At 35.4% G+C, this 19,375-nt stretch overlaps 1 protein-coding gene across 11 annotated transcripts in view; it reads left to right on the top strand.

The window, feature by feature from the left end:
- The window catches only part of CCDC18 (coiled-coil domain containing 18), a 101,971-nt gene that overhangs the window by 59,843 nt on the left and 22,753 nt on the right, over positions 1-19,375 (top strand). For 10 of the 11 annotated variants that reach the window (XR_010410848.1, XM_064588808.1, XM_064588807.1 and 7 more), the window contains 7 exons: positions 303-466; positions 690-903; positions 4,643-4,742; positions 9,678-9,794; positions 11,231-11,374; positions 12,943-13,146; positions 17,575-17,712. Coding sequence is in view for 10 of the 11 variants with exons in the window: in XM_064588808.1 (XP_064444878.1) it covers positions 303-466; positions 690-903; positions 4,643-4,742; positions 9,678-9,794; positions 11,231-11,374; positions 12,943-13,146; positions 17,575-17,712 (1,081 nt within the window). In the remaining variant the exon portion in view is untranslated. The remainder of the gene's footprint in view (positions 1-302; positions 467-689; positions 904-4,642; positions 4,743-9,677; positions 9,795-11,230; positions 11,375-12,942; positions 13,147-17,574; positions 17,713-19,375) is intronic. The other variant, XM_064588802.1, reaches the window with a different exon arrangement.

The following is a 19,375-nucleotide window of genomic DNA, read 5'->3' as shown; positions in this document are numbered from 1 at the left end:
CTCAGTATACAAAGCTTTTCACAAGCTAACTGTAGTTAGATTGAAAAGACGGCTAGCCTTGCTAAATATTACCAGGTAGCACAGTCGTACCTAGTGGTACATAATTGGTGCAGAATTACAATCTTTTAGTTGGAGCATTTTTAATAATATGACCTAAGTGTGACCTAGTATTCTGACTAGATGTTTTGCTGATATTTGCCCTTATATAACTTGCAGATTTTGTTTAGTCAGAGACAAGTCAGTTGGCTTTTAGGTTTCCAAATTATCGTTTATTAATTGTTTTATTTTTTGTTTTTAACTAGGCAAGTAAAACTTGAGATGGATCAGTACAGAGAAGAACTCTCTAAAATGGAAAAAGAAATAATGTACCTAAAAAGAGATGGAGAAAATAAAGCAATGCATCTCTCTCAGTTAGACATGATCTTAGAACAGACAAAGACAGAACTAGATAAGAAGACAAATTCTGGTAAGCAACATGTTAGCTGAGCTTATCTGCCTGTATATTTATATTTAAAAAGTAGAATAATAAAGTGAGAATTTGGGTTAGTAGGACTGGAAGGGACAATGAGTGGTCAGTTTTTGCCTCTTGTAGATGAATAAAATTGGATATTCTTAATTATAATTATTTACAAATTTTTAATAACAGATTGTTTTTATGTAGTTCTAAAATTATTTTTTCCTTTTAACAGTGAAGGAATTAGAAAAATTACAGCACCACACTGAAACTGAACTAACAGAAGCTTTGCAGAAACAGGAAGCATTAGAGTCTGAACTCCAAAATGCGCATGGAGAGTTAAAAAGTACTTTAAGACAACTTCAGGAATTGAGAGATGTACTACAGAAGGCTCAATTATCATTAGAGGAAAAATACACTACTATAAAGGATCTCACAGCTGAACTTAGGTGCGTTAAATAGTAAGAAATGATATCACAATTACAGGTATTTCACTTTATTACTCTGACTTCTTGGGTCATACAGTAAAGTTTACTATTTAATCCTAGATGTCTAAATTTCTCAACTGTCTTTGGCTCTGTGTTGTTCATCCCAGTCAGCCTGTCCCATGCTCCATCTAACTAATTCAGCCATTCCTCATGACTAATATTTCTATCCTTGGTCTTTGGACATTATATATTTCACCCTCTCCTATATTATATAGTGGTAAAAAATGATTGGAACAGCATACAGCAGTGGTTAATAGCAAAATAATGTTAGTAATGACAATGTTTTCTTTGTATTAAGACCTTATTTTGTGCCAGGATTATGCCAGGGGCTTCCTATATGATCTGACTCATTTCTTTACAATAAACCTATCATATACATATTACTACCTTTTTATACTTGAGAAAACTGAGGCTTGAGAAAATTAAGTAAAATACCCAAGGTCACATAATCAGGTCCGGAGAAGGGAGTTAAACACAAGTTTGTCCAACTCTAAAATCTGGGTTCTTAGATTAGCAATGATAGCATAAAATGCTGTTCCAGCACACATCTATGGTGAGTGGGGGTGGAGAGCCAGACGAGAACCAAGGTGTGGGAAATAGATTCCAGAAAGGAAAACAGAATTACAAACCAGGATGTGAAATGTGGGATGACAGGACAGAGAGCAGCAAGAGGACCCAGGAACTTAGATGTATCCCATGACTCAGTGCAGGACCCCGTCTTTTTTCTACCCACAAATTCATTCTTAGGAAATTTCATATAAGTTTAAATACTGTGTGTCAGACTTCCAGACCCACATCTCTAGTAATGACCTCTAGTAATGGCATCTTAAACTTGGCCAAAACACGACTGTTTTTTTTTTCTCCATAACCCTACCCTTCCTCCATCTCAGAATCATGCAGTTGGAGCACAACCAGAAATCTGAAAGATTAGTCTTATCTCTTTGCCTGTCTCTTTTTTTCTTCCAACCTATTAGAAATTCATGTCAACTTTATTTCCAAAACATATTCTGAAATCCATTGATTTCTTGGCCTCTTTTCTGTTACCACCTTAGCATAAGCCATCATCATCTCTCACCTGGTCTGTTGCTGTGGTTTCCCTAATGGTCTCCCAACTTAAATGCCAGACCCTCCCCAAAGTCCATTTCAGTTTATGGAGTAAGTTTATGATTTAAAACATAACAGAAATGGACTTAAGTTTATTATTTAACACATAAATCAAATTATATTGTGTCCCTACTTAACCCTTACAATGGCTTCCCAAAATACTCAGAATAAAATCCAAGCTTCTTGGGAAATGTAAATCAGAACTGCAGTGAGATACTACTTCACACCCTCTCAGATGACCATGATAAAAATAAACAAAAAACCCCAAAACTGAAAATAACAAGTGTTAGCAAGTGTTTAGAGAAATTGGAACCCTCCTACATTGATGTTGGAAAACTAAAATGATACAGTTGCCTGTGGAAAACAGTTTGGCATAGTTAATAAGTCAAATATAGAATTACCATGTAACTCATTAATTCTACTCCTAGTTATTTACCCAAAAGAATTAAAAACATCCTGTTAAAAAAAAATGATGTATAAATGTTCATAGCAACTCTGTTCACAGTAGCCACTAAATGGAAACAACCCAAATATTCATCAGTAGTTGAATGGATAAACACAATGTAATATATCCATATAGGGAATATTATTCAGCCATGAAAAGGAATAAAGTACTGATATCTGCTACAACATAGATGAACCTTGAAAATATTAGGCTAAATGAAATAAACCAGATATGTTTATATAATTCCATTTATATGAAATATCCAGAATTAGCAAATACATAGAGATAGAAAGCAGATTAATGGTTGCTGAGAACTAGGGGGTGGGACAATGGAAAATAACTGCAGATGGGTGTGAAATTTTCATTTGGAGTAATGAATAAGTACTGGAAATAGTGGTGATGGTTACACAACATTGTGAATTTACTTAACGTAACTGAACTGTACACTTTAAAGTGATTAAAATGGTAAATATTATATGTATTTTACCACGATTAAAAAAAAAAAGCCAAGCTCCTTATCATGGAATACAAAGCCCTAGATGATAGGGTTTCTGCCTGTTTCTCTGGCCTCATTTCATATTGTTCCCTTTTCTCCTGGCCTTTTTGTTGGTACTTAAAACTTAGTAAATTTTTCCTACCTTTTGACTTTGCTGTAGCTGTTTCTTTGGCCTGAAATAATGGTTGAATGGCCAACTTCTTGCCCTTCATATTACCTCAGAGGGCCCTTTTCTGACCGCCTACTCTCAAGTAGCCACCCAGGCACTATCTCATCACTGTCTTTAATGCTCTAACATAGCAATTTATTTATTTTTTTTGTTTATTATTTATAGTCTGTCTTCTCTACTGGACCTATTAGTATGTATGCTCCATGTGATGAAGGACATCTATCTTGTTGGCTATTAAACTCACAGTACATAGAGGCCTGATGTATAGGAAGCATCCAATAAATATTTGCTAAATGGTTAAGTGAATGAGTAGATGAAAGAAGTAAAAATGAAATCTTAAATTCTAGCTGATAGCTGAATTTTTGGAAACTCAGCTATTCACTTATACAATTATCTTTAGAATTCATTTCATAATAACTTATTAATGTAGCCTTGTATTTTATAACTGCTGAAACTTTTTTAAAAAGATTTTTTAAATTTATTTATTTATTTATTTTAGAGAGAGCCTGTGAGCAGGGGGGAGAAGCAGAGAGAGAGGGACAAGCAGACTCTGCACTGAGCGCAGAGCCTGATGAGGGGCTTGATCCCATGACCCTGGACATCATGACCTGAGCCTAAATCAAGAGTTGGTCACTCAACTGACTGAGCCACCCAGGCACCCCCTAACTGTTGAGACTTTTAAGAGAATAGTAAATAGTTCATTAAAGAAATTCACAATCTGCTTTTTAAAATCAGTACCTTTGTTCAATATTGTTCATATTTAAGTCTGGAAAACTATATGAAAGATTTTTGAGATCAACATTTTTAGCCTTTGTCATATCAAAACATAGAGTTCCAAATTAAAATTCTTTGATTGCATTCTCTGATCTGAGTAGTAGAAGTCTTAAAGTTGTGTCAGTATTAAGCATTTTTATAATATAAAATTATAAATAAGGTTTTAGGAGAGCTAGAGTTTACAAAAAAAAATGTTTCTATATTAGACTTCAATACTTCACTATATGTAAGGCGTCATTTGAGTAAAATCCCCATGAGAAACACAGTGGTCATTGACTGAGCTGTGGATATCAGAGATACCAACCATGAGATAAATGCCTCATTCAAATGTAATAAACTCACAGCTAGTATATGGAAACGACTTTCAAATGCTCCCCTGATCTGTAAATGAAAAATATGGACATATTTTAAAAATTCTTATACTGATTCAGTTTTATATCTTGGGAGTACTTTAACATTTAGCTTAAATTGTCTACAGTAGTAGTGTTTGAGTTAACTTTTGCCTTTTGAGAATACTTTATTAAAGTAACTGTTGATACCAGTCATTTTCTTTATTCAGTATTTCTTTAATTTGAGCCCTTTCAAAGGTCAGAAATAATGGCATATATTTTATCACTTTTAGCTTACAGGACGCTATCCCAATCGACTTAATTTTTTAAAACTATAATATTCCTACTATTTGCTTTGATCTTTTTCCTTTGATAAATTGCAGAGAATGCAAGATGGAGAATGAAGATAAAAAGCAAGAACTCCTTGAAATGGATCAGGCACTTAAGGAGAGAAATTGGGAACTAAAGCAAAGAGCAGCTCAAGTTGGTTTTCTTAATTATATTTAATGAAATTTTCTTTTACAGTACAATCATGCAGGGTTTTAGAGATCGCCACTTTTTGGTAAAATGGACCTTTTTAAAGCATATATGTTTTTCTGTGCACATTAATATATAAAAAATTATAAATATGTCATCTTTCTTCATCTTGCTATTTTTTTTTTAAGATTTTTATTTATTTATTTGACAGAGAGAGACAGTGAGAGAGGGAACACCAGCAGGGGGAGTGGGAGAGGGAGAAGCAGGCTTCCTGCTGAGCAGGGAGCCGTATGCGGGGCTCCATTCCAGGACCCTGGGATCATGATCTGAGCTGAAGGCAGATGCTTAACAACTGAGCCACCCAGGTGCCCCCATCTTGCTATTTTTATAGAAAGTCAATTTTTGAGAATGAAGGTTAGCTTAGTATCTGAACTTTTTGATCTCTTACATTATTGCATATCCCAAGACAACGGGATTAAAGGAGTTATTGTAACTCCTTTAATAGTGTGTTTGTTGGAGGAACAAAACTATTCAAAAGGCATCTTTTTTAAAGACTTTCTTAGATCAGTTTTAGGTTCACAGTGAAATTGAGCAGAAGGTACAGAGATTTCCCATATACACCTTGCTACCATAAATGCACAGCCCTTGGAGCAGTTCCTATCTGCTGCTAAGGTTTCCACTAGAGACGCAAGAAAAAAGTGTCCTCACACTTTCTGTCTGTCTCATTGTGGCAGTCAAGATTGAATGGGGGAGTGCAGGGAAAAACCAAAAGAATATCTGCAAATCAAAAGTAACTTTGTCAACAATGAAATCTTGTTTTACTCCAAAAAATAAATAAATAAATAAATAAATAAATGCACAGCCTTCCCCATTATCAACATTCCCCACCCAGGTGGTACGTTTGATAATAGTTGAGGAACCTACACATTATAATCATCCAAACTCCATAACTTACATTACAATTCACTCTTGGTGCGTACATTCTGTGGGTTTGGACAAATGTTTAATGACATGTATCCATCATTATGGTATCGTCCAGGGTATTTTCAAGCCCTAAAAATTTTCTTTGCTCCACCTTTATCCTTCTTCCTCTTCCCCCATCCCTAGCAACCACTGATCTTTTTTATTGTCTCCATCATTTTGCCTTTTCCAGAATGTCATATAGTTGAAATCATATAGTACATAGTCTTTTCATATTGGCTTCTTTCACTTAATAATATTCGTTTAAGTTTTCTCCACATCTTTTTGTTACTTGATAGCTCATTTCTTTTAGCACTGAATAATATTCCATTGTCTAGATGTACTACAGTTTACTTATCCATTCACCTACTGAAGGGCATCTTGGTTGCTTCCAAGTTTTGACAATTAAATGAATAAAGCTGCTATAAACATCTGTGTGCAGGTTTTTGTGTGGACATAAGTTTTTGACTCCTTTTGGTAATTACCAAGGGGCATGATTGCTGGATCATATGGTAAGAGTATGTTTAGTTTTATAAGACACTTCCAAACTGTGTTCCCAAGTGCCTTGTACCATTTTGCATTCCTACCAGCAATGAATGTGAATTCCTGTTGCTCCACATCCTGGCTAGCATTTGGTGTTGTCAATGTTTTGGATTTGGCCATTCTCATTAGTGTGTAGTGGTATCTCCTGGTTAATTTGCACTTCTTAGATGACAGCATATGATATGGAGGGTATTTTCCTGTGCTTATTTTCTCTCTTTATATCTTTTTTGGTGAGGTGTCTGTTACAGTCTTTGGCTCATTTTTTAATTGAGTTGTTTGTTTTCTTACTGTTGAATTTTAAGAGTTCTTTGTATATTTTGGATACAAGTCCTTTTTCAAATGTGTCTTTTGCAAATATTTTATTCCAGTTTGTGGGTTTAATTCACAATCTTTTGACATTGGCTTTCACAGAGCAGAAGTTTTTAATTTTAATGACATCCAACTTATTATTTCTTTCATGAATTATGCCTTTGGCTTTGCATCTAAAAAGTCATCACCCAAGGTCATCCAAGGCTTTCCTCTATGTTATCTTATAGAAGTTTTATAGTTTTGCAAGTTACATCTAGGTCTGTGATCCATTTTGAGTTAATTTTTGTGAAGGGTGTGGTGTAGACTCATTTTTTTCCATGTCGTTGTCCACTTATTCCAGCACCATTTGTTGAAAAAACTATTTTTTCTCCATTGTATTGCCTTTGCTCCTTTGTCAAAGGTTAATTAACATATTTAGTTTCTGGATTCTATTCTGTACAATTATTTATTCACCTGTGTTTTGCCAGTACCAAGGTCTGTTTACTGTAGCTTTTTAGTGTCTTGAAGTCAGGTAATGTCACTCTTCCAACTTGGTTCTTCTTCAGTTATCATGTTGGATATTCTGGGTGTTTTGCCTCTCCATGTAAATTTTAGGATCAGTTTGTCAATATCCACAAATTAACTTGCTGGAATTCTGATTGGAATTGCCTCGAATGTTTAGATTTAGTTGGGAAGAACTGACATCTTGAATCTTTTTTTTTTTTTTTTTAAGATTTTATTTATTTATTTGACAGAGAGAGAGATAGTGAGAGCAGGAAACAAGCAGGGGGAGTGGGAGAGGGAGAAGCAGGCTTCCTGACGAGCAGGGAGCCCGATGTGGGACTCGATCCCAGGACCCTGGGATCATGACCTGAGCCAAAGGCAGACGCTTAACGACTGAGCCACCCAGGCGCCCTGACATCTTGAATCTTGAAAATATTGAGTCTTTCTATCCATGAATAAGGACTCTCTCTCTATTTAATTCTTTGATTTCTTTCATTAGAGTTTTGTAGTTTCTTTATAGATCTTGATATATTTAGCTTGATTTATACCTAAGTATTTTGTTTTGGGGAGTGCTAATGTAAATCATATTATGTTTTAAATTTCAAATTCCTCTTGTTTATTGCTGGTATATAGGAAAGTGACTGATTTTGTGTACTCCTTGTATCCTTCAATCCTGCTATAATCACTTATTAGTTCTAGGAATTATTTTGTCAAATCTTTTGGATTTTCTACCTAGATGATTATGTCATCTATAAACAAACATAGTTTTGTATTCCTTTCTAATATGTGTATCTTTTATTTCTTTTTCTTGTCTTATTGCATTAGCTAGGACTGCTAGAACAGTGTTGAAAAGCAGTAGTAAGAGAGAATATCCGTGCATTGTATCTGATCTTAGTGGGAACGTTTTGAGTTTCTCACCATTAAGTATGATGCTAGCCTGTTGTTTTTCTATAGATACTCTTTATTAAGTTGAGGAAGTTCCCTTCTATTCCTTGTTTACTGAGAGTTTTTATCATGAAGGTGTGTTGAAATGTCTTTGTCTGGTTTTGGTATTAGGGTAATACTGGCCTCATAGAATGAGTTAGAAGTATTTCCTCTGCTTCTGTCTTCTGAATTGGATTGCAGAGAATTGGTATAATTTCTTTCTTAGATTTTGGTAGAATTCACCAGTGAGCCCATCTGGACCTGCTGCTTTCTGTTTGGGAAAGTTATTAATCGTTACTTTCTTTAATATATATATATAAGCTTATTTAGATTGTCTCTTCCTGTGTGAGTTTTGGTAGATTCTATCTTTTAAGTAATTGGTTCGTTTCATTAGTTTTATTAAATTTGTGGTCAGAGAGTTGTTATAGTATTCCTTATTATCCTTTTTTAAAGATTTTATTTATTTATTTGAGAGAGAGAATGAGAGAGAGCACATGAAAGGGGGGAGGGTCAGAGGGAGAAGCAGACCCCCTGCTGAGCAAGGAGCCTGATATGGGACTTGATCCCGGGACTCTAGGATCAGGACCTGAGCCGAAGGCAGTCGCTTAACCAACTGAGCCACCCAGGCGCCCCCTTATTATCCTTTTAATGTCTATGAGAGTTTTAGTAATGTCTTCTCTTTCATTTCTGATATTAGTAATTTGTGTCCTCTCTCTTTTTTTCTTAGCCTGGCTAGAGGCATATTGGTTTTATTGATCTTTTCAAGAATCAGCTTTTGGTTTTGTTAATTTTCTCTGTTGATTTCCTAATTTTAATTTTACTGATTTCTGCTTTAATTTTTATTATTTCTTTTCTTCTGCTTACTTTGGATTTAATTTCTTCTTCTTTTTCTAGTTTCCCAAAGTAGTCGCTTAAGTGATTGATTTCAGGTCTTTCTTCTTTTCTAATACATGCATTCAGTGATGTACATCTTCCTCCAAACACTGCTTTTTCTGCATTCCACAATTTTTGTTATGTTGCATTGTATTTAGCAGCTTTTATTTAGCATAAAATGGAGTCTAAATCATTTATTTGTTATTTATGAACATAGTTGTATCTTTTCTTTAAGTTTCTGTAATACATATGAGCCTGAAGATTCAGTATTAATAAGCAATGAATATTTTTTTCATTTTGTAAAATAATTTGAGGTGAGTTTATGTTTCAGTTATACCTACTGTAAACAATTTTAAGACACATTCTAAGCACACAGTTTTTCACATTAGAATAAAGTCGAGTAATAGCTTAATGTTACTTTTTTTTTTAAGATTTTATTTATTTATTTGACAGAGAGAGACACAGTGAGAGAGGGAACACAAGCAGGGAGTGGGAGAGGAGAATCAGGCTTCCTGCCAAGCAGGGAGCCCGATGGAGGGCTCGATCCCAGGGCCCTGGGATCATGACCTGAGCTGAAGGCAGACGCTTAATGACTGAGCCACCCAGGCACCCCTTAATGTTACTTTTGTATTAACCATCAGAGACTCTTAATCTCAGGAAACAAACTGAGGGTTGCTGGAGTGGAGGAGGGTGGGAGATATGCGGTGGCTGGGTGATGGACATTGGGGAGGGTATGTGCTATGATGAGCACTGTGAATTGTGTAAGACTGATGAATCACAGACCTGTACTCCTGAAACAAATAATGCATTTTATGTTAATAAAAAAAAAAATGTTACTTTTGTATTTAGGTTACACATTTGGATATGACTATTCGTGAACACAGGGGAGAAATGGAACAGAAAATAATTAAATTAGAGGGTACTCTGGAGAAATCAGAATTGGAACTTAAAGAATGCAACAAACAGGTAAATTATTTAAAATTACATATTTTATATTGTTTTGGAAAATAACTCAACTGTAAGCATCTATTATTCACATAATACGGCTTTTTTTAATAGAATACATACAATAAAAATACTACTTTTTTTTTTTTAAAGATTTTATTTATTTATTTGACAGAGAGAGAGAGACAGCGAGAGAGGGAACACAAGCAGGTGGAGTGGGAGAGGGAGAAGCTGGCTTCCCGCGGAGCAGAGAGCCCGATGCGGGGCTCGATCCCAGGATCCTGGGATCATGACCTGAGCCGAAGGCAGACGCTTAATGACTGAGCCACCCAGGCACCCCAATACTACATAATTTTAATCACCTTGTACATGCTATTTTAAATTCATTTTTCTCGGGCACCTGGGTGGCTGGCTCAGTCATTAAGCGTCTGCCTTCAGCTCAGGTCATGATTCCAGGGTCCTGGGATTGAGCTCTGCATAGGGCTCCCTGCTGAGCGGGAAGCCTGCTTCTCCCTCTCCTAGTCCCCCTGCTTGTGTTCCCTCTCTCACTGTCTCTCTCTCTCCCGTCAAAAAAAAAATAAAATCTTTAAAAAATAAATAAATAAGTAAATTCATTTTTCTCCTCTTAATTTTCCCCAGTTTTATTGACATATAAATGACGGAAATTGCATATATTTGAGGTGTACAACATGTTTGATATATATTTACACTGTGAAGTAGTTATCACAATCAAGCTAATTAACATATCCGTCACTTCAGTTATTTTAATTATTTATTTTTGCTGAGAATGCTTAAGGTCTATTCTCTTAGCAAATTTCAAGTATACAATACAGTATTACTAACTATAGTCATACGCTGTACATTAGATTTCCAGAATTTACTCAGCCTGTATAACCAAAACCTTATATGCTTTGAACAACATTTCCTCATTTTCCTCACTCCCTAGCCCCTGATGATTACCCTCTTCATGTTATTTTGAATGTAGTTTTTCTTGTCTCAGTGTGTCCACATATTTATCATCATGTGTGCATGTTTGAATATGTATAAAGTATCTCTGGAAGGATTTGTAATTCTCTTAACTGTGGTTGCCCCTAAGGAAGAAACCCAGTGGGAAGAGGACTTTGTTTTCACTAACTATATTTTTCACCTCTTGTACATATTACCTGTAAAATTACTTGTGAGGTCATGTAACATCTGTTGTTTTAATGTACTCTAATTTTCCTTTCTTATACAAATGTGATTGAGATTTTCATCTCTTTTAGTATATTTTAGGTATACAAGGTATATCTTATTAAGCATAAGAATTCTGATATTAATGTCTTGAGTTATGGTGGTCTTAAGAAAAACACATTTTTATATTTTGCTATTGTATATGTGTTTGACTTACTTGGACTGCATTTATGATTAAACAGCTATTTTTCCTTAGTTACATTGATATTGCTCTGTTTAAAATTCAGATAGAAAGTCTGAATGAAAAATTGCAAAATTCCAAAGAACAGCTTCGAGAAAAAGAGTTTATAATACTACAAAATGAACAGGAGATAAGTCAACTGAAAAAAGAAAATGAACGAACACAACAAAAGATGAAAGAAATGGAAAATGTAAGCACATTATTTTCTGCCTAAGGAACAGAGTAATATTATCTAAAAAGTGATATAAATCTTTGTTTTAAACTGGTTGGTTTTAAAATATAGAAACTGTGCCATAAGTATTTTTAGGCTAATTATTTGTGTCAGATAATTATTGGTTTCTTTGATCTTTTTAAATATTTTACTCTGATGTTCCAATTATAGGCAAGGACATCATCTTACTTTATACTGCCTACAGGCATTGGCATGGTATCTCTCACATAGTAAACCCACGATATGTGCTTACTTGGTCAACAGATATTTATTGAGAACCTACTATGTAATAGAGCTGGAGATACAGATATTAATAAGATACACTCGTTTGTCCTTGAGGAACTCAAGGAACTCAGAGAATGAATGAACAGATAATAATTGTACATTATTGAGACCAAATACATTGAGTTAGTTGCCAGATGAAGTTTGATGACTTCGTGTTATCAGTTTGCATGTGTGTTGACTGGTGAACCCATTCTACCCACTTGCCTTTTTAAAAAGTGAATTTGCTTCCAAGAGCTCTCATATATGTAACTTTTTTGTTTTTAAATACTATACTCAACTTTAAAACTTCACATATAGCTCTTTATTGTGTTTTATTATCTGTCTCCTCCAGTAGGATATAAAATCCTTAAGGGTAGCCACTTTGTCTCATTTGCTCACTCCTAAGTCCTCAATACCTAAAACAGCACATATCACATAGTAATCATGAATAAATATTTGTTGAATTATATACATAAATTAAGCAGGGTCTGTGCGAGCAAATTTGGGCCCCAAGGAAAAGAAAATGATTACTGGCCCAGTCATTTCATGTTCCCTAACAAAGGCCAACTAAAAATATTTACATGAGATTTATACTGATATATAATACAGTTGGACCCAATGTCCCCATTCCAGACATCAGGGTCCTAATGATTTGTACTCATTTCTTTCCTTCTTATCAGCCCTAAAGTCAATTACCTATCTTCTAATATCCCTCACCGAGCTAATTTAGAACTAACTAAAAATCAGAACTAACTGATTTTTTTTTTTCTCTAAGAACACAGTACTTTACTAGGGATTTAACTGAGTAATGTAGAAATGTTTCAGAAGGAGTAGCAGTCCCAGTGGCAGATTTTACTTTTACAGAGAATAAGCTCATGACCTTAACCCAAACTTGTGGATTAATGGTGGGTTTTGGTTATTCGTGCCAATATATTCTCCATCTGTGAAATGGATAATCAGTTATTAGCTTCTTTTGTCTCTTTATATTATTATGTATTCTGCCACGTTATAGTCATAATGATAAAGGTTTATACAGCTTGCACATAAGTCATGCAAAATATACCAGTTAGTCCCAGATTTATTATAGTACATTTTCTTATCATTAAAAAGGAAAAAAAAAACATTTTCTGAGTATCAGTTTCACAGTGGATGATATTGTGTGTTAAATTTTATAGAGATCGAGTTGGGTTGGGGAAATTAATTAAAAGAAATCAGAATAAGAAATAGGTTATCTATATCATTTCATTTTGAAAACTTACAAATATCTTGTGTATGTATTTCAGGTTATGAAAGAACAGGAACAGTACATTGCAACTCAGTACAAGGAGGCCATAGATATGGAGCAAGAATTGAGGCTAACTCGAGAGCAGATGCAGAACTCTCATGCAGAATTGTTGGAGGCTCGTCGTCAACAAGTCCAAGCACAGAGAGAGGTAGAAAGGCTGTCAAGTGAACTGGAGGAAATAAAGCAACTCTCTAAAGAAAAAGTAATCCCTATTCTAAATAATTTTACCTTACTAAAAATCTTTAAAATTTTAGCATTTACTTTTTTAAATTGTAGATTATATTAACTGTTACACACAGTGAATGTATTTAATACTACTGAATTTTACACTTAAAACTGGTTAAAGTGGTAAATTTTATGTTATGTATATTTTAGTAAAATTTTATGAAGAAAAATGTTATATTTAGTGTAGCCTAGTAATATAAGTAGGAAGACCTTCAGAAATGAGTTTTGGCCAAACTAATTAGTTTTCAATAAATTAAGTTACAAAGTACTTTTAGAGGGAGAAGCAGGCTTCCTGCAGAGCAGGGAGCCCTACGTGGGGCTGGATCCCAGGACTCTGGGATCATGACCTGAGCCAAAGGCAGACGCTTAACGACTGAGCCACCCAGGAGCCCCAAAGCTAATCTTTTTTGAGTAAAATTTTTACATTTGTAGCTACTGTTAAAAGTGAAATCTAAATTTATAACTGTTATGAAATCTGTAGTCCAGAACCCTTAGGGAGAGAAAGTGCTTTTAATAGCAAGAACAATAATATAAATTGTATTTCCCCAGTATTTGGTAGAAGGTTAACAATTTTGCTTAAAAATACTTAGATTGATATCCTTGGGTTAATTACTTAGACTTTGAGAAAAATGTATTTATTGAGTTTTAGAAAAGTGCCTGTGAGTCTTCTGCTTTTTATTATGCTTACTAATATAGTATAGGAATTGCATTAAAGTATCTTTACATTTAATTTTGGTAAACAATGCTTTTATTCACACATCTGGTTGGTTAGACTAATAAAGAATATAGGGCATCTGGGTGGCTCAGTTGGTTAAGCGACTGCCTTCGGCTCAGGTCATGATCCTGGAGTTCCTGGATCGAGTCCCGCATCAGGCTCCCTGCTCGGCGGGGAGCCTGCTTCTCCCTCTGACCCTCCCCCCTCTCATGTGCTCTCTCTCTCATTCTCTCTGTCTCAAATAAATAAATAAAAATCTTAAAAAAAAAAAAAAAGAATATATAAGGGGGGGTGCCTTGGTGGCTCAGTTGGTTAAGCGTCTGCCCTGGACTAGGTCATGACCTGGGATCGAGCCCTGCATCAGGCTCCCTGCTCAGCGGGGGGTCTGCTTCTCTCTCTCTACCTCTGCCCCTCCCCCACTCATGCTCGTGCTCTCTCTCTCAAATAAATAAAATCTTTTTTTTAATAGGTTCATAAATTACATCTTTTTTTGAAAGATCTTATTTATTTAAGAGAGAGAGAGCGAGCATGGGCAGGGGGATAGGCAGAGGGAGAGGCAGACTCCCCACTGAGCAGGGAGCCTGACACAGGACCCAATCCCAGGACCCTGGGAACACGGGCCAAAGGCAGACGCCCAACCAACTAAGTAACCCAGGCCCCTCTAAAATCTTTTTTTTTAAAAAAGAATATATAAGGAATTTTTATTAGAATATGTTGGCATTTGGAAGTCTCCTAGGAAAAGCTCCTAGGAAGCTATCTACTTTATCTCATCTCTGTCCTTATCAGTAGTATCTAAGTATAGTACAATTGATTTTATGTGGATAAGGTAAGCTCAATTAATCAAAAAAGTGAATGAAAGTGGGGAATTATTTAAAGTGACAGTTTAACATGAAAAAATGCTCAACAGCACTCAGCATCAGGGAAATACAAATCAAAACCATAATGAGATACCACCTCACACCAGTCAGAATGGCTAAATTTAACAAGTCAGGAAACGACAGATGTTGGCGAGGATGTAGAGAAAGGGGAATCCTCTTACACTGTTGGTGGGAATGCAAGCTGGTGCAGCCACTCTGGAAAACAGTATGGAGGTTCCTCAAAAAGGTAAAAATAGAACTATCTGAGGATCCAGCAATTGCACTACTTGGTATTAACTCAAAGGATACAAAAATTCTAATTCAAAGGGATACAGGCACCCTGATGTTTATACCAATATTACCTACAATAGCCAAATTATGGAAAGAGCCTAAATGTTCATCGACTGATAAATGGATAAAGAAGATATAGTATATAGATAAAATGGAACATTATGCAGCCATAAAAAAGAATGAAATCTTGCCATTTGCAATGACATGGCTAGGGCTAGAGAGAACTATGCTAAGTGAAATAAGTCAGAGAAAAACAAATACCATATGATTTCACTCATATGTATAATTTAAGAAACAAAATAAATGAACATGGGTTGGGGAGGAAGAGAGGAAAACCAATTAACAGACACTTAACTACAGAGAACTGATGGTTACCAGAGGGGGAGGTACATGGGAGGATGGGTTAAACAGGTCATGGGGATTAAGAGGGCACTTGTGATGGGCACTGGGTGTTGTGTGTAAGTGCTGAATCACTAAATTCTACATCTGAAACTAGCTTGAATTTAAATGAAACTTGAAAAAGAAAATAAAGTTACTTTTTTCTCCATTTTTTAATTTAAATTCAATTAATTAACATATAATGTATTACTGGTTTCAGAGGTAGAGGTCAGTGATTCATCAGTCTTATATAATACCCAGTGCTTATTATATCATGTGCCCTTAATGTCTATCACCCAGTTACCCCATCCCCCCACCTCCCTCCCCTCCAGCAACCCTCTATTTCCTATGATTAAGAGTCTCTTACGGTTTGTCTCCCTCTCTGGTTTCATCTTGTTTTATTTTTCCCTCTCTTCCCCTATGATCCTGTTTTGTTTCTTAAATTCCACATATCAGTGAGACCATATGAGAACTGTCTTTCTCTGATTGACTTATTTCCCTTAGTTAGCATAATACCCTCTAGTTCCATCCACATCATTGCAAATGGCAAGATTTCGGTTTTTTTGATGGCCGAGTAGTATTCCATTGTATATAAATACCACATTTTCTTTACCCATTCATCTGTCGATGGACATCTGGGCTCTTTCCATAGTTTGGCAATCGTGGACACTGCTGCTGTAAACACTGGGGTGCAGGTGCCCCTTCGGATCACTACGTTTGTATCTTTGGGGTACTCAGTAGTGCAATTGCTGGGTCACAGGGTAGCTCTATTTTCAACTTTTTGAGGAACCTCCATACTGTTTTCCAGAGTGGCTGCACCAGCTTGCAGTCCCACCAACAGTGTAAGAGGATTCCCCTTTCTCTGCATCCTTGCCAACACCTTTTTCTGCATCCTTGTTTCTTGTGTTATCTTTGGCCATTTCGAGGTAGTATCTCACTGTAGTTCTGATTTGTTAAAATGATAGTTTAAAACAAAATATTTCAACTCAAAACTCTAAATATATATTCATGTGTAAATCTTTTAATTTAGGACCAAATCTTGCTTTTTGTGTGTATGGGCAGGGTCTTTGATTAGAATTCCACCTAATCTTTTCGCATTAACCATACTCCTGTTCCCTCATCTATTGTTTCCAATTTTGGTTTCTTTAAAGTAGAAGAAGAATTAAAAGACATTTGTAAATCAGTTAGAATTCAACATCTCTTATATTTTACATGGGGTTTCCCACAATATTTTACAACTATTTGGCTGCTTCTAATTGGGTAAAAAATGTTTATGACTCATTCATTAAGCTGTCTCAAAGCATATAACTTTCTTTTCATATAAAAACTTTCTTTTTGCATGTATATTTCCTCAATGTTCATACATAATGTATATTAGAATTGCATAATTATAATCACAAGCACAACTAGCATAAATAGGTTTGGACAAATACAAAACTTACTCTTTTTTTTTTAAAGATTTTATGTATTTATTTGAGAGAGAGCGTGCGTGCACTCACCAGTGGAGAGAAGGGCAGAGGGGAAAGCAGACTCCCTTCTGAGCGGGGAGCCTGGCAACACAGAGCTCAATCCCAGGACCCTGGGATCATTAAAGGCAGATGCTTAACTGACTGAGCCACCCAGGCGCCCCACAACTGACTCTTGATAAGCAAACAGTGCATCTGGCGAACAAAATGCACAGGCAAACCTTAGAGTAGACTAAGTTCAACCAAAGTTCAACATGCTGTGGTTGTTTTACAGAATGCATTGGTTAGTGAAGTATTATATTATGATAAACAATATACTAATACAGTCCCATTTGTAGTCTCTTAAATGTCTAGATTTTAAAGTGTACCATTTAATAAGTTAACTTTGTATATGAACACTTATATAGTATTATAAAAGATTAAAATACAGGGGTGCCTGGGTGGCTCAGTCAGTTAAGCAGCTGCCTTCGGCTCAGGTCATGATCCCAGGGTCCTGGGATCAAGCCCCACATTGGGCTCCTAGCTCAGCGGGGAGCCTGCTTCTCCCTCTCCCTCTGCCTGCCGCTCCCCCTGCTTGTGCTCTCTCTCTGGCAAATAAATTAAAAAAAAAAAAAAAAGATGAAAATACTTCCATAAATGCACGTGATTGGTTTAGCTATAATAACCAAACAACCTTTCCTTACTATGTCATTTTTAAGGAAGCTCATGGACACCATTTAGCTGAAGAATTGGGGGCTTCTCAAGTACGTGAAGCTCATTTAGAAGCAAGAATGCAAGCAGAAATCAAGAAATTGTCAGCAGAAGTAGAATCTCTCAAAGAAGCTTATCATCTGGAGGTAAAGAAAAATGTAATTTGTTCCAGTACTCCCTGCTAAAGTGGACTATCTGAACAAAAGTATAAGTCTAGCTTCTAAATGTTCATTAGAGAATAACTCATTGTGGTCTTCATTTCTGGTAGCTTAATATAACTTTCACTTCATATCCAGTGAGCTAATACACTGTGGAGTTAAGAGCTTAAATTCTTGAGGCAGGCAGTCTGGTTCCAAATCTCAGCTTACCATTTAGCACTTATGTGACCTTGAGCAATTAACATCTCTGTCTAAAATGGGCATAATAATCATATGTACCTCATAGAACTGGATTAAATGAATTAAATGGATTAAATGAATATAGTTAAAGTTCTTAGACCTGAGGTTGGCTCATCATCATCATCATCAGTTATTAAATAGCGCTTGTCAAAACTAACTGGAGATATTTTGTAAACAACATAAGTAGTTTCATGTGATATGAATTTATAATGCTTTGCAATTTACAATATTTGTTCTGATAGTAAGTTAGAGAGGCAAAATTAGAACCTGATGCTTTTTATCTACTTGCAGGTCCTGAGCCTTTATAGAAATGAGCAGTGTTAGCAATTAGAATAGCATTTCTTGTCTTTTTTGTTGTTGTTACAAAGGCGTTTAGTTTATTCTCATCAGTGTCACTGATATTCCCATGGTTCACATTTCCCAGTGCGGCTACATTTCTTGTCTTTTTGTCTTTTTAAAAATTACATCTAAAGATATCTAAAATGTACGTATTAGACTTAAACTACTTAGGGACTTCTAATAAAACATTTTTCTATATGACAAGGATTACAACCATATTTATATTAAACTCCTTTCAGAGGAGTTTGGGACTATCTTTGTGAGGGATTGGTAGGGCTTGTAGTCACCATGTCTTGGTTAAGTGCGTTTAGATTCTGATCTCTTTGAAAACGTTGTGTCTGCCAAACAAAACGTGTTTGCAAGCTGAATCCAGTTAGCAGGCTAAGAGATTTAAATCCTTGGTCTTTAAAGACAAATGGAATGCTGTTGGATTCAGCATAATTATTTAATAAATAAATATTAGCTACTCAACCCAGGTGACCATCAGTAATAACTAGTCCAGCTCAAGTGTTTACCAGCAAGTATTCTTTGCACTTTTAATAATGTGGTCTCTGTTCTACTTTTATTTCTTATTATCTAATTTTTTACTTTAAGCTTTGTAAGCCCTCTGAAATTATAAGCAGATAGTACATAAAATGAATTGTAAAAATAGGTTTTACTGTTTAATATTTGGTATTGTTTTATATGTAAGATATAAAAATTTGTAATATGTTTTTATCCTCTTTGGTACTTGACAAAGATTTATTTTTAAAGCATGTATGTTGTTTGAATATAAAAATGAAGAAATAAGTCATTAAAGTAACAGTTAGTAAAAAGGATCAATAATTTGTAACAGCATTTAAAAAATTACAGGTTTCAGAATTGTCAGAAAAGTCACTTAATAATAATTGCAAAAGCCCTGATATTTTTTTAAAGATTTTATTTATTTATTTTTACGAGAGAGAGAGAGAGAACACAAGCAGGGGGAGTGGCAGGCAGAGGGAGAGGGAGAAGCAGACTCCACGCTGAGCAGTGAACCCAATGCAGGACTTGATCCCAGGACCCTAGGATCATGATCTGAGCCGAAGGCAGA

Source organism: Mirounga angustirostris, unplaced genomic scaffold (genome assembly GCF_029215605.1).
Source record: "Mirounga angustirostris isolate CCGP_5_RB_7025 unplaced genomic scaffold, mMirAng1.0.hap1 SCAF_4, whole genome shotgun sequence".
Lineage (NCBI taxonomy): Eukaryota > Metazoa > Chordata > Mammalia > Carnivora > Phocidae > Mirounga > Mirounga angustirostris.
The sequence above is the reverse complement of the archived record's forward strand: the minus strand, read 5'-3'. Positions and strand labels throughout refer to the sequence as shown.